This window comes from Cyprinodon tularosa, unplaced genomic scaffold (genome assembly GCF_016077235.1).
Source record: "Cyprinodon tularosa strain WSP-4 unplaced genomic scaffold, ASM1607723v1 ctg42, whole genome shotgun sequence".
Taxonomy (NCBI): Eukaryota; Metazoa; Chordata; class Actinopteri; order Cyprinodontiformes; family Cyprinodontidae; genus Cyprinodon; species Cyprinodon tularosa.
In genome coordinates, this window is record NW_024039141.1 from 332,501 (window position 1) to 345,280 (window position 12,780).

The following is a 12,780-nucleotide window of genomic DNA, read 5'->3' on the forward strand; positions in this document are numbered from 1 at the left end:
CCTCAGTAATCTGTTTTCTCAGCGTATTTCAGGTTGCTACTAGTTACCAGACACTCAACTTGTTTGTTGGTGGTGGGGCTTAAAGAAAAGGCACTAGCATCACCCAGTGCATGAGCGTCTTTTTTCCTTGAGGAGCTCCGCTCTAGAAGCCTATGAGAAATGCATACACTGGGGGGAAATAGCCCCGCCTTCTCGCAGGCTGCAGCGGGATGTACTTGGAAAATTTTACCATAAAACCACATAGCGTTAATCTCACGTTAAAAAAATTATCGCCGTTAAAATGGCCTCGCGTTAACGCGATAATAACGCGATAATTTTGACAGCACTAATATATATATATATATATATATATATATATATATATATATATATATATATATATATATATATATATATATATATATATATATGAATATATATATATATATATGAATTAGATGAATGTGATTTTTTTTAAAGATATCTAAACAGACAAAGTTAGCTGTCGATGTTCTGACAGTGAAAATGTTTCCTAAACTAAAAGTATGACTAATCTGGATTTAAATGAGAGCTATCTGTGTCTGAACTTTCATTATCAGTGATGAGAGATATATTTGTCTGAACATCATCATCAGTCCTAGGGCGTTGCTTTGGACTTGGTAGATTAGAATTAGTGCTCTTTTCTTAAATAGCTCCTCAAATGAACCTCTTGAAGAGTTTGAGACAAACACGCTGTTTGGTAAAAGACATTAGAAATATTCTCTAATGCCAGTCATAAAAATATGAATCATGTTTGTTTGCTTTCATTCAGTGGATGAGGTATGAAACAGCAAACAAACAGAAAGAAAGCTGCTTTTCTATCTGATGTTGGACATTTGTTGTAACCATGGAGATTTATCTTCCCTCTGCCATCTCTTGAACTCCCCATCCCCTTGCTCATCTTGAGCTGGCCACTTCCCATCCCCTCCATTCCTGTCGTTCCTCTTGGCTCCCTGTCTTTGCCATTAACACTCTCACAGGGGGTCAGCCTGTACATAGAGAGCTAATTAGTGTCTCACATCTTGTATGTGTGTGCTCTATCACCAGCAGCCATCTTTCAGCGAGCAGAAGAAGAAAACCTCCAACCTTGAAGCCTACGTCAGGTGGTTCAACAGGCTGTGTTACCTGGTAGCAACAGAGATCTGCATGGTGAGGGAGATCACTCATTCTGTTTCTGGAGTTTGAAAGAAAAAGAAACCTTCATTTCATAAGGTTCTGATTAGATGCACTTTTCTCAGAAATAATGGTGATCATATATTTTTTATGTCAGTATATTAATACATTTATGTTAAAAGTTCAAAATTTCTCAAACCTTCCCAAATTTTTAACATATAATCACCTTAGGAGGTGTATTACAGAACATTGCTGCCCTCGTGTGGACTTTTTTGTTACTGCATGTCAGGAAAATGTTAATCTACACTCTAAATTTAATCTGGAAAATTGATGGAGAAACGAATGTGATTTGTCAATATCTTACAGCCAGCAAAGAAGAAGCAGAGAGCCACAATAATTGAGTTCTTCATCGACGTGGCCAGAGAGTGTTTCAACATTGGAAACTTCAACTCCCTGATGGCCATCATCTGTGAGTTTACTGTCTTACAGTACATTCAGTACTTTATAAAGGTTTTCTCTTGATGTGTGGAGGATGAGACTAAAAAGCTATCAAAAATAAAAGTATTAGATCCAAATTTGGTGGAGCTTCACCTCCAAAAAAGCATAAATTTACGTACAGTGTTTAAAGGAGCTAGAACCAATGGGATATGATCAACTGGCCTTTCATGTGATTCTAGGCAGATTTGGTGAAGCTGTAAGCAGGGATTTGAAGGAGCTTTTATTGACATTGGGTGGTTGCTGCAGACTTTGGGTTCAAGCATCATGTTTTGATAATGGAAATGCATATTGATGAACTTTCTCGCTGTGCTTTACATGAATTAAAAAATGGTTAATCCTGATCAGATTCCAGTGAATCTCCACCGCGCCTTACCGTTTTCTGCAGGCAGTAGCGCTCTCTAGAGCTCCTCTCTCTTACAGACAGTCATTTCAAATGACCAGAGTCAGAATTTGTGCTTTTTGGCTGAAACTGTTTCATCAAAATAAAATCTCGTCAGACCTCTCCAGATGGAATTGCCTGTCCTACTGGTTTGTGCAGATTTTACAGGTTATGACACTGACAGACATTTTGCAAGTTAAACAGCAAATCTTGAAACGCTACATTGACTGTGAGACACTGAACTGATTCAGTGAAACTAACCGGTTTCTGGCGTCATTGAGTGTGCGCCTGAAAACCTCCATGGTCTCATTCTCCCCCTGTTCTAAGCCAGCTGTCTATTTCAGGGTGAATTGTCACCTAGATGTGAAACTGGTCAACATTAGCGCCTGTTTGTTTTAGCTAGAAGATCGTACATGAGTATCCATAAATACTTGATTTTTTAACCTGTTTCAAATGGACAAACTTTATTTTTTTAAATCTTTTATACACTGAAAAAAATTGAAATCTAAATAAGTCTTTTTTTCTTAAAATAAGTGCCTTTTGTTTTGAATTGAGGAGGTAAGAGAGACACTTTGCCACTGGAACCAGACAATTTATATTTAAAATAAGAAAAAGAAATTATATTGTCCCTTGTTCAAGTGCAATTATCTTATTTTAAGAGTAAAAATACTTATTCAATTGGCAAATGATCTTATTAAGCTACTCAAATTAAGGATAGATACACTTTATTTAAGAAATGTTGACTTATTTCTATTTCTTTACTTCGTTGTTGCAGTGTAGCATTTTCTGTGGTATGGTTGGATTGATTTTAAGTACTAAAATCTATTTTCTCTGCAGCTGGAATGAACATGACTCCTGTATCACGACTGAAGAAGACTTGGAGCAAAACCAAAACTGCCAAATTCTTCATTCTGGAGGTGAGCCCTGACCTTTCACTGACTTCTTTCAAAGATGCAGGTAAGACCTCCCAGCTGACTCCTTGTTGTTGTTTGGTTTTGCAGCATCAGATGGATCCCACAGGAAACTTTTACAACTACAGGACTGCCCTGAGGGGCGCCGCCCATCGCTCCCGGACTGCCAACAGTAACAGAGAAAGGGTGAGGCTTCAGCAGGACTGCGGATAATCAGAAAGCCATCCTGGTTTGGTTCCTGATTTATTAATCATTTTATAACTGATCCTTCCCCAGATTGTGATCCCCTTCTTCAGCCTGCTGATTAAAGACATTTATTTCCTGAACGAAGGCTGTGCTAACCGCCTGCCAAACGGCCATGTCAACTTTGAGGTGAGCATTTTCACAAGCCTCGTTTCTTCATCCACTTCCTTCCCTCTAAATATGTTCTTTGCTTGTTTTGCTGTTTAGAAATTTGTGGAATTAGCTCGACAAGTTGGAGAGTTCATGACGTGGAAACAGGTGGAGTGTCCATTTGAGGAGGACCGGGCCATCCTGCACTACCTCCATACCGCTCCCATCTTCAGCGAGGATGGTGAGGAGTCGCTCACTCACACAGCCTTACAGGCTGATTTTTATGTTTTTGTGGAATAAAATGGACGTTAAAGGCTCCCGAGCAACGGATGACAACTCTCTCCATTCTAACTTTTATGTTTTTTTTAACATCTTGGGCGTATTATTCTATTAAATGGACTCTTAATCAACTGTCAGCGGAAACGTTAAAGTTTAGAGTGCAGTTTCTTTAAACTTTTAACCAAAGTAGTGATAATGTTTGATAAAAAAAATAAAAGAAGCAGAAATTGGCTTTAATTTGTGATTCCACTAAATTAAATAGTGTCTGTACCATCTACTATCCTGCTACAAACCCTACATAGAATTTTAACATGTACGTGGAGCTAAACGCATGGATTAAAACAAACAAAGATACTTGAAGTTAAAAAATTTTTTTTTTTATTGTAGCTTCCAAATTGATTTTCTTTGCTTTGCTTAGTTTTATTTTTCTTCTAAATAATCCTTTGAATACTTCTATTTCTCTTCCTCAGGACTCTACCTGGCCTCGTATGAAAGTGAAAGTCCTGAGAACCAGGTGGAGAAGGACAGGTGGAAAGCACTCAGGTGGGAAAACAGTTTTCTGCTCCTATTGACCAATCAAAGCACCTTCCCACAAAAGGCACATCTGTGTAACACATCTGTAGGCGTCTCAGGGCTTAGTTACACATGCAGAAGCACTTTAACAGCTGGAATCAAACCAGCAGCTTTCTAACTAATCTACAGCTGTTATAATGTCCTAAACTACAACCTAGTTTTCTTTGCTATAAATCCTCACAGTGAAAAAAAAGACCTGCTTTTCTTTTCATAAGTATATCCATATTTAAAATTAATATGTATCTAATCAGTAGTATCATGTTGAAATACTTTCTGTATATTTAGACATTATTTGATATGCTGTTAGAACACAGACACTCTATGAACGAGTGCAGCCAAGTTAGACAGAGCTCCATCCATCTTTTCCCTCTGGAAAAGAAATACTATAAACAGAAGTTACACAAACATAGTAAACTAGCAGCATTTACTGCAGTAATGTTTAATATTTCTCAATTTAAATATTTATAAATAAAACAGTTTTTACACGGTTGTATTAACTTCAGAGGTGTCTGAATGCCTGTCAGGGACAAATGTTTTGTTGGAATGAAAAATGATTTTAAAACCAATCTGCCAGGAGAATGAAAAATGATGGACTTGGCTTTAAATAAACACCCAAACACAATCTCATATGACAAAAAAAAATCAGTTCATTTTATTTTCAATCTACTACAATATTTACCAAATATAAAATTATATCGATGCTGGCGGAAGTCTTCTTCATGCATTACTCATTAGCAGTTACATAAGTTTATGTCCCACTATGGTGCAAAAATACCTGGACTAAGATAATGTTGCACACTTTCTGTGACTTTCCCCACAGCTCTTTACACAATTATGGCCTTTAAACACCAGGTTCCTCTCCTTTTATGCAGTTTCTGATTTTGGAACAAATCAACGATATACAATAAAAAGAAGATGTTAACTTAAAAACACTTCTTTACTCTGAATGGTAGACACGTTGGATCCTGAAAAGGTCTTTATTGTGTTAAGTTTATGCTGTAGAAGTACTTTAGTAGTGCCAGATCGGATGCTTGCCGTTAAACTATCATTACATAGCTAACTGATGATAATCTGGATGGATTAATAATTGTAATAATCTAAATTTATTGATCTCTGCATTTAACCCATCTGCTTGGGGAGCAGTGGGCTGCCATTGTGCAGCGCCAGGGGAGCAGTGTGGGGTTAAAGGCCTTGCTCAGGGACCCAGAGTGCAGGCTGTGGGGATCGAACCGGGTACTTGCAACCTTCTCAGAGCACAAGCAAACCGGTCCAACAATTCCCTAACAGAGCCTTTGCTTTTGCTAGTTTTCAGAAACAATTAAGGTCTAAATATCTTTACGTCCTGGTTAGCATCCTGGAAATGCTAAGTAAAAAAAAAATAGATTCTTGGTGAAGTTTTCTAATCTTTTTTTTGTCTCATCAGGTCAAACGTTCTGGCAAAGACATGAAGCGGGGAAGGTATCTCAGCCTCCCGCCACCAAACGAGGAGATACGTTTGTCCTCTTTGCACTAAACTGGACTGTGAAGGAACCTGAAGCTGGTACTTTGGTGTTTTTACAAAAAAAAAATAGACTGCATAAAGATCAAAGAAGAAGAAAAATAACACGATGAACAGGATTCATCGAAACGAGTGTTAAGAAAAAGTGAAACGTTCCGAAAAAAGAAAAAAGTCAAATGTTAAGCTATGAACACTGGAACAAACCTTCTCATTCGGGATACGAGCGAGAAGCTTGGAGAGGAACACGGCTTCTCCTTCCTCCCTTTATGTGTGTTTACTCTGTGGAGAAGTTTACTACTTTAGAGAGTACAATTACAGGGAAAACCACTTTATAGTACTTCCTACTAATGCCATCTTGTGTACTTTTCTCTGCTCTCTTTCCTTTCTCTTTTTCCTCCTTTTATTCCAGCTTAAGTATTACACTTTTAACTGTAAGGTACTGTAACAAAAAATAAAGTGATGTAAAGGGCGCTGGCTAGCCCTCTTTTACAATTAGAAATCCCAGCTAAGGGGAAGATAAAAAACGAAATAAAAACAAACATCCTGGCTGTGCCTGTGTGAAGCTGTATTTCATGTATATGTCCATTGCACTAGAATGACTGGAAAACATGTTTCAGCCTGTTTTTCTTTTTGTTGTATTTATTTTATTTTAGGGAACAAACTCTTTTTAAAAGCGTTTACTCTTTTTAAATGTATTGTGCCATTAATATCAGCAGAGATCTACTGTAATAATGTAACTGCAGGAGTTATAGATAGTTTGGCCCTCATCTTTCTGCTCCTCAGGAAGTTCTCTCCGACTGATGTTCAGTTGTTTCATATATTTATTGGAGCTCTGTGCTGACAGATGTATAGTTTTTATTGTCATTTTTTTTCCTTTACAGAATATGAAGTCCGACGGCATGCTAAGTCAGGTTGTTTCCAATGGGCATTAGTGTAGAAAAGTACCTTAAGGTGCGGATGCTCTGTTGTGTTAAATAGAAGGACAGACCTTTGCCATATGAGGCATTGCTTATCATGACAGTTTCTTTGACTTAAAGCGTGTTGGTTTGTTTTTTATTGTTGTTGCTTTTTTGTTGTTTTTTTACAGTTTTGTGAAATTGTTAATGAATTAGGGAACTTAGTGTGAGGAAAAGAGTGGATGAATTGTATTTACTGGTTTGTTATTGATCGATGTTGTTTTTTCCCGATGAGCACCTTCCCCATTTCTACAACCAACTAGTTTAGGTCCTGCTAACTTATTTTTCATCCTATTTCTAGCTTTTCCTGTAACGTTATCCCCCCCCGCCCCATTACGTTTATAGTAAGACTAAGGTGTGATGTCAAACCTGCCAACTATTGTCATTTAAATATATCATTAACCTGTGCTGTTTTACGCGTATTTTAAATGACAATCACCTGCAGTTCCTGCCATCAGTTTTAATCTTTATAAGTGTTATCAGACTGCCAGATCCACCAGTTTTTAGTTTGTTGCATAAATACTGCATATGAGCGGGCAGAGTTGTCCTAATTGGGGCAGGGACAACTTTGGCTTTGGCATCAGTGCAGGATTTGTGATCTGTTTCAAAACAGATTTTAATAAAAATAAACCATGCCTACTCTTCCCTGTGCCGTGTGGTCTGAATGAGATATATTAAATATATTGTTGGTCAATCTCGTAGTCACAAATTTATTGTTTTTCTACCAATGGAGCAAAGATAAACTAATAATTTCAGTTACCAGGATGTAGACTTTGAATGATGGACGTGGAGGTGCAGAAATTTCTGTTTTTGCTAATTCCTCCTCAATTTCCAAAGTAATGTTGATAGAAAACGGTTAAATATTAATAAAAAATCTTTACTGTTAATGAGAGATACCACTCATAACCTTTAAATAACAATGAATGGGTGAAAATCGAATAAAGAGTCAAATTGAAATATTTTCTATTATATTACTTCCCTTTTTTTATTTTCCTGATGGGCAACTTCCCTTAATGAAGTATGTTTCCATAAGTGAGGTCCCCTAAGCTCCACTTAAAGTCTTTATTTTGTATTAACTTGTTTGGGAACACAAATAATGCTAAAAAAACAAAACAGACTGCAAAAACAAAATAGATGCAAATATTGTGTTAATCTAGATTGGATCCCAGAAAAGAAATCAAGATGAAAAAAGCCAACAGATCATTGAGCATCAGAGCAAGTCTATCTTTATGTTCAAATGTGTTACTACTGTATAATCTCATCATTTATGCATGAGTTCTGGTGCATGAATGTACCGTCACTTATAAGGCTGAAATAAAATATGTTTGAAGGGAAAACATGCTCAGGGGCCATAATTATTTTATATACATATCCTGAAAAAATACTGAAATCCAAACCCATTCATTTCTTGAGCGCAAAGGAATTCTACTATAAAGCTATTATGTCAAGTAGTTTTCATTTTGCAGAAAATGTTCTCCCTTTTCATGAGTTTTTATAAATCAAATCATCTTGTTTAAGCTTTTGCATGATTTTAAACGTGGTTTTATTTCCTTTCCTGCAACTTTCCGTAAAAATTAAAAAAATATCCACTGGACTTGGTTTTCAAGATTTGAAGATGTTTCGCCACCTCTCCAGGAAGCTTTCTCAATTCAAATGTCTGGATCCGCAGTGAGTTTGAGTCTTATATGGACAAGGCCTTGTATTGCTTGGAAACATGCAAAAGGTAACCGATGCAACTGCAACTGAATCCTGGGAGAGATGATTTAGGAGTTTCTTAAGGTCATGGGCATAGGTTTGCAAGGGACTATAGGGACATGTCCCTACCAAAGTTTTGGACCGACATACTTATCCCTACCAACAATTACATTTGAATAACATGTTTAGAATTTACAATACAGCAGTAGAGGACTTCTGGATGGAGAATATTGACGGACTAAAACATGTTTTATTTTTTTTTTTTTACAATTTTGGTATAATTCCTGCTCTAAGTGGGTCGCTCTGTGAGCTAAAGACATGTTTTAGAGTTTCTATACTCCAGTTAACGATTAATCGATTACAAATTTTTTTTTATATTATTTCAATCATTGATTAATCCGATTAATTGTTTCAGCCCTAAATAAAATACATGAACTGGGTTAAACAGAGTAACTACAGCCTAGATGTACAACTTGTAGAGTGAAGTTAATATAATAAATGCTCAGTGTCAGTTCCTCTTCTAGTTCCAATGCACATGTAAATACAATACATTTATTTGGCGTCCCTTGAATATAATATTTCGCTTTGTTTCATGATACAAAGAGAACATTTGAAAGAAAAGAGTGAGTTTTACCTCTGCACAATTCTATATCTTCAAAATAAAAAATTATATAAATCCACATATAGCAGACATATAATCAGAAAACTGTCTCCCATGAAAATCGATGCAGCAAATGGCAGTTTAATTGGAGAAATTAACCTCCTCTGCAGTGCATGAAAATATTTTTTTGGTTTAAATTTAGTTCTCTTCAGACTTTTGTTACAAAGCAAAGTATTGAAGTGGAAATTGGCAAAGGTTCCACATTGTTACATGTTTTGAAAAAAATATTTTCCAATTGTGATGCCTTTTCAAATAAATATTTGCTGGAAAAAACAAACATTGCTTCTTTATTTTTAGAAATTTATTTTTATATGTCCAGAAAAGTAAAATTTTTAGTATTTAGAGAATAACTCCTATGCAGTTAGGAAAACATTCCATGAGAGTGTTAATATTCCAATTCTAAAACCTAGTGGGTGTAACTAATTGTTAAATTATCAACTTCAGATTTATTATTTAACACTTAAGAGTTACAATGCGAACTCTCCAAAAAGTCCAATTAACACTCGCTGGTGTGGACCCATATAGACACTTCAAGGGTGTAAAAATCAAATCTGACAGTGTTTATTTGAGCATGTTGGATTTGCTGTGTAATTTCAAATGCAACACTTTTCAAAGTGGAAAAAAGTCCTAATTCCTCATTCATCAGTCAGTTAAGCTTCAATCATTGATAAAACAGCATCTAATGTGTGTATTGCTTATAAAATGTGTATTAATGTATCAAGAAATGCTGCTTTTCTCTTTAAACAAAATGTGCCCTGATGCTCACATTAAGCATAAATAAAGATCATGCATATTTTTTGCAAAGGACCAATAGTGTTCCCACCAAAGTTTAAACAAACCTACACCCCTGCTAAAGGTGATTTAATTTCAGTTTAAAGAAAATGACAACAAGCAATACATTGAGAGAATGTTGTAATGACAACAAATATTAGTCCAGATGTCCTTTTATTCTCCAGTAATCAACCAAAGTTACATCAGATTGGCATCAGTATAAAATAAGGAGGTTCTTCTCAGTGCATTTTATTTTAATCTTGCAGATCTTCGCTCTTGCCGAAGGTGATGTGAGCCAGCGTGGTGTAACTCTGGAAATGCCTGGAGCCCAGGTAGGTGCCGAAGAAAGCCTGCAGCAGAAAAACTGCCCTCATCTTATTAAAGACGGGTCTGGAGATGTCCACACAGTAGCGCAGCATGGCGCCCTTCTCTGGCAGCGGAGCGGTGCTGTATCTGGATGCAAGGCCGAAGTTGAGCGGTAAGGCCAGGAGTATCGGGTACAGGCCCCCACCGACCACCCCGACCAGCGCGCCTCTGAGCAGGGAGCAGGTGGGGCAGTTGAGCTCCCCGGTCAGGAGGGGCTGAGACACCGCAGCGTTGTAGAGAGCGCAGGTGGTGAGGAAGGGCAGCACGGCCATCGGCAGGTTGGAGGCAAAGCGAGCCGCTTGGACGTTCAGAGTCCTCCGGTACAGACTGTTGGCGATCAGCCCCGCCAGGCCGGCGTTTCCCCCCAGATATAAAGGTCCATACATGAAGAGCTTCTGATCGATGTCAGGCAGCTTCTCAAAGTTTTTTATCAACATTTCAGCGATCACTGCCCGGGAGAGCCCCGGTCCGTTCCCCTGCTCACCCATCCTCTGAGATTAAACCACAACAAAACCCTTTAAATAACAGCGATCTTCTTAAAGACAACTAGAAAATGCTGCTATGCATACATAAGGGTAAAGATAGGGCGCAGACATCTTTGTTCTTCTTCTTTTTTTACTATTATGGCGGATCGCAAGCAGCTATAAGGTGCATACCGCCACCTACTGTACATGAGTGTAGCAACATTACTTTACATCAAATTCTATTTTTTTATTTTGTATTCTGTAGATAAATAAATATTGCTTTCCTTATTCTCTGAATATCTTTAATTTTTTCTTTATTTCCCAATATTCCTCTAAGACTCCATTCTTGGCCTTTCCTTCCAACCATCCTTCTCAGTTTCTCACTTTTATGTTCTTAAAGGAATAGTACACCCAAAACATGATAAGGTTGCGAGCGGTTGAGCACGTGTGGTGAACGTTTGTGTTGGACGCGGAAAAATTCAAAGCAGAAACATCACTTTTGAAAAGGCGGATTTGGCATAAACTGGTATATGAATGGTTCGGATGGAAATGGAGATAGGAAATGAGGAAGACGAGGATTTTGAAGGGTGGACGCCTGCGGGAAGAGGGAGAGGGAGAGGTCGTGGAAGAAATAAAACTGATGAAGGAAGGGGAAAAGGTGACAGTCAAGGTAATAAACGGGAATTGGAAGGAAGTAGCTCAGAAGAAGAAAGGGTGGTTAGGAGGAAAGTTGTGAGGGAGGAATTTAAAGTAATATTAAAACTTAAAAATGAGGAAGAAAATTTAAAATCAGTCCCATTGTGGTATCAAGAGAAATAAAAACGAAAATTGGAGATGTTGAAATGGTAAAGATTTTGAGAGATGGAAACCTATTGGTAATATGTAAAGATATAGAACAAAAGAATAAGGCTTTAAATGTGGAGAGTATCTGCAAAAGAACTGTTCTGGAGAAAAAATCATGGGAGAAAATAAAATTAGAGGAGTGATTTATGGGATCCCTCTTGATGAAGATCTTGATAAAATCAAGAGAAGTGTTGTGGGTGCAAAGGTGAACAACTTGAAAAGATTGTCAAAAACAGTGAATGGAGAAAGAGTAGGAAGCTTGTCAATCCTTATTGAATTTGAAGATGAAGAGCTGCCAAAAAACATCAAAATAGGATACCTCAATTTTCAGGTCAGACCATATGTACCTCCACCACTTCGGTGTTTCAAATGCCAAAGATACACATAGCAGCAGTCTGCAAAGGGAGGCAGAGATGCCCAAAATGTGGAGAAGATCACAAATTAGAAGAGTGTAAAGAAGAACAAGAACCATAGAGTCACGTTTGGAGGATGTGAAGTAAGGAAAAGGGCAAAAGAAATCGTACAGATTAAAACAACTATAAACATAAGCTATGCAGAAGCAGTTAAGAATGTGAAGGAACAGGAAACGAGAGAGATTAAACAAACAGTGAGACAAACTACACAACAAAGCAAAGTACAGACAGAAGAAAAAGCCACAATTCCAGTGGAAAAACTAATATTATTCATAGCTTATGTTATCAACTGCACTGACCAAGCCAAACACAAAACTGAGAAGATTAAAATAATAGTGAGAGGAGCTGAAAAGTTTTTGGGATTTAAAGAGGGATCATGGGAGAACATAAATAAAAAGTTGGAGGAAGATGGGAGACCAGGACCTTCGGGTGAAAACGGTTCATGTTAATACTACAATGGAACGCTAGAAGTTTAATCGCTAATGGACAGGAACTTAAAGGTTATATTGATGAGCTGGAAGAACAACCGGAAATTGTTTGTGTTCAGGAAACATGGTTAAAAACAACATTAGATTTTGTGATCAAAGGATATGATAGTGTAAGAAGAGTTCGACCAGAGGGAAGTGGAGGAGGATGTGCAATATTTATCAAAAAAGGAATACAATATCAGATATTGGGGAAAGGGAAAGAAATAGAATATGTAGTAATTGAGATATGGGAAAAAGAAGGTAAATTAAAAATAATAAATTTTTATAATCCATGTAAAACATTATCGATTGAAATAATGGAGGAGTTAACTGAATATTTGGAAGGGAAGGTAATTTGGTGTGGAGATTTTAATGCAAATAGTACAGTGTGGGGTAAATGTAATGATAAAAACGGACAAGTTATAGAAGAAATAATGGAAATGAAAAATCTAATATGTATTAATGATGGAAAGGGAACAAGAATCAATATAAGAACGGGGATGGAATCAGTTATTGATTTAACAATTGTCTCAAATGTTTTA

At 37.1% G+C, this 12,780-nt stretch overlaps 2 protein-coding genes across 5 annotated transcripts in view; one reads left to right on the forward strand and one right to left on the reverse strand.

Annotated features, from left to right (window-relative positions):
- LOC119792487 (ras-GEF domain-containing family member 1C-like) overlaps positions 1–7,202 on the forward strand; it is a 39,356-nt gene extending 32,154 nt beyond the window's left edge. For 3 of the 4 annotated variants that reach the window (XM_038299128.1, XM_038299126.1, XM_038299129.1), the window contains 8 exons: positions 1,066–1,167; positions 1,498–1,600; positions 2,846–2,925; positions 3,010–3,105; positions 3,196–3,291; positions 3,370–3,493; positions 4,002–4,074; positions 5,528–7,202. In XM_038299128.1, coding sequence (XP_038155056.1) covers positions 1,066–1,167; positions 1,498–1,600; positions 2,846–2,925; positions 3,010–3,105; positions 3,196–3,291; positions 3,370–3,493; positions 4,002–4,074; positions 5,528–5,552 — 699 coding nt within the window. In that variant the 3' untranslated portion in view covers positions 5,553–7,202. The remainder of the gene's footprint in view (positions 1–1,065; positions 1,168–1,497; positions 1,601–2,845; positions 2,926–3,009; positions 3,106–3,195; positions 3,292–3,369; positions 3,494–4,001; positions 4,075–5,527) is intronic. The other variant, XM_038299130.1, reaches the window with a different exon arrangement.
- Positions 7,203–9,840: 2,638 nt separating this feature from the next.
- Positions 9,841–10,674, reverse strand: tmem126a (transmembrane protein 126A). Its single transcript, XM_038299131.1, has one exon. It carries the CDS (start codon positions 10,537–10,539, stop codon positions 9,940–9,942), a length of 600 nt encoding a protein of 199 aa, XP_038155059.1. The 5' UTR covers positions 10,540–10,674; the 3' UTR covers positions 9,841–9,939.
- Between the last annotated feature and the right edge of the window lie 2,106 nt (positions 10,675–12,780).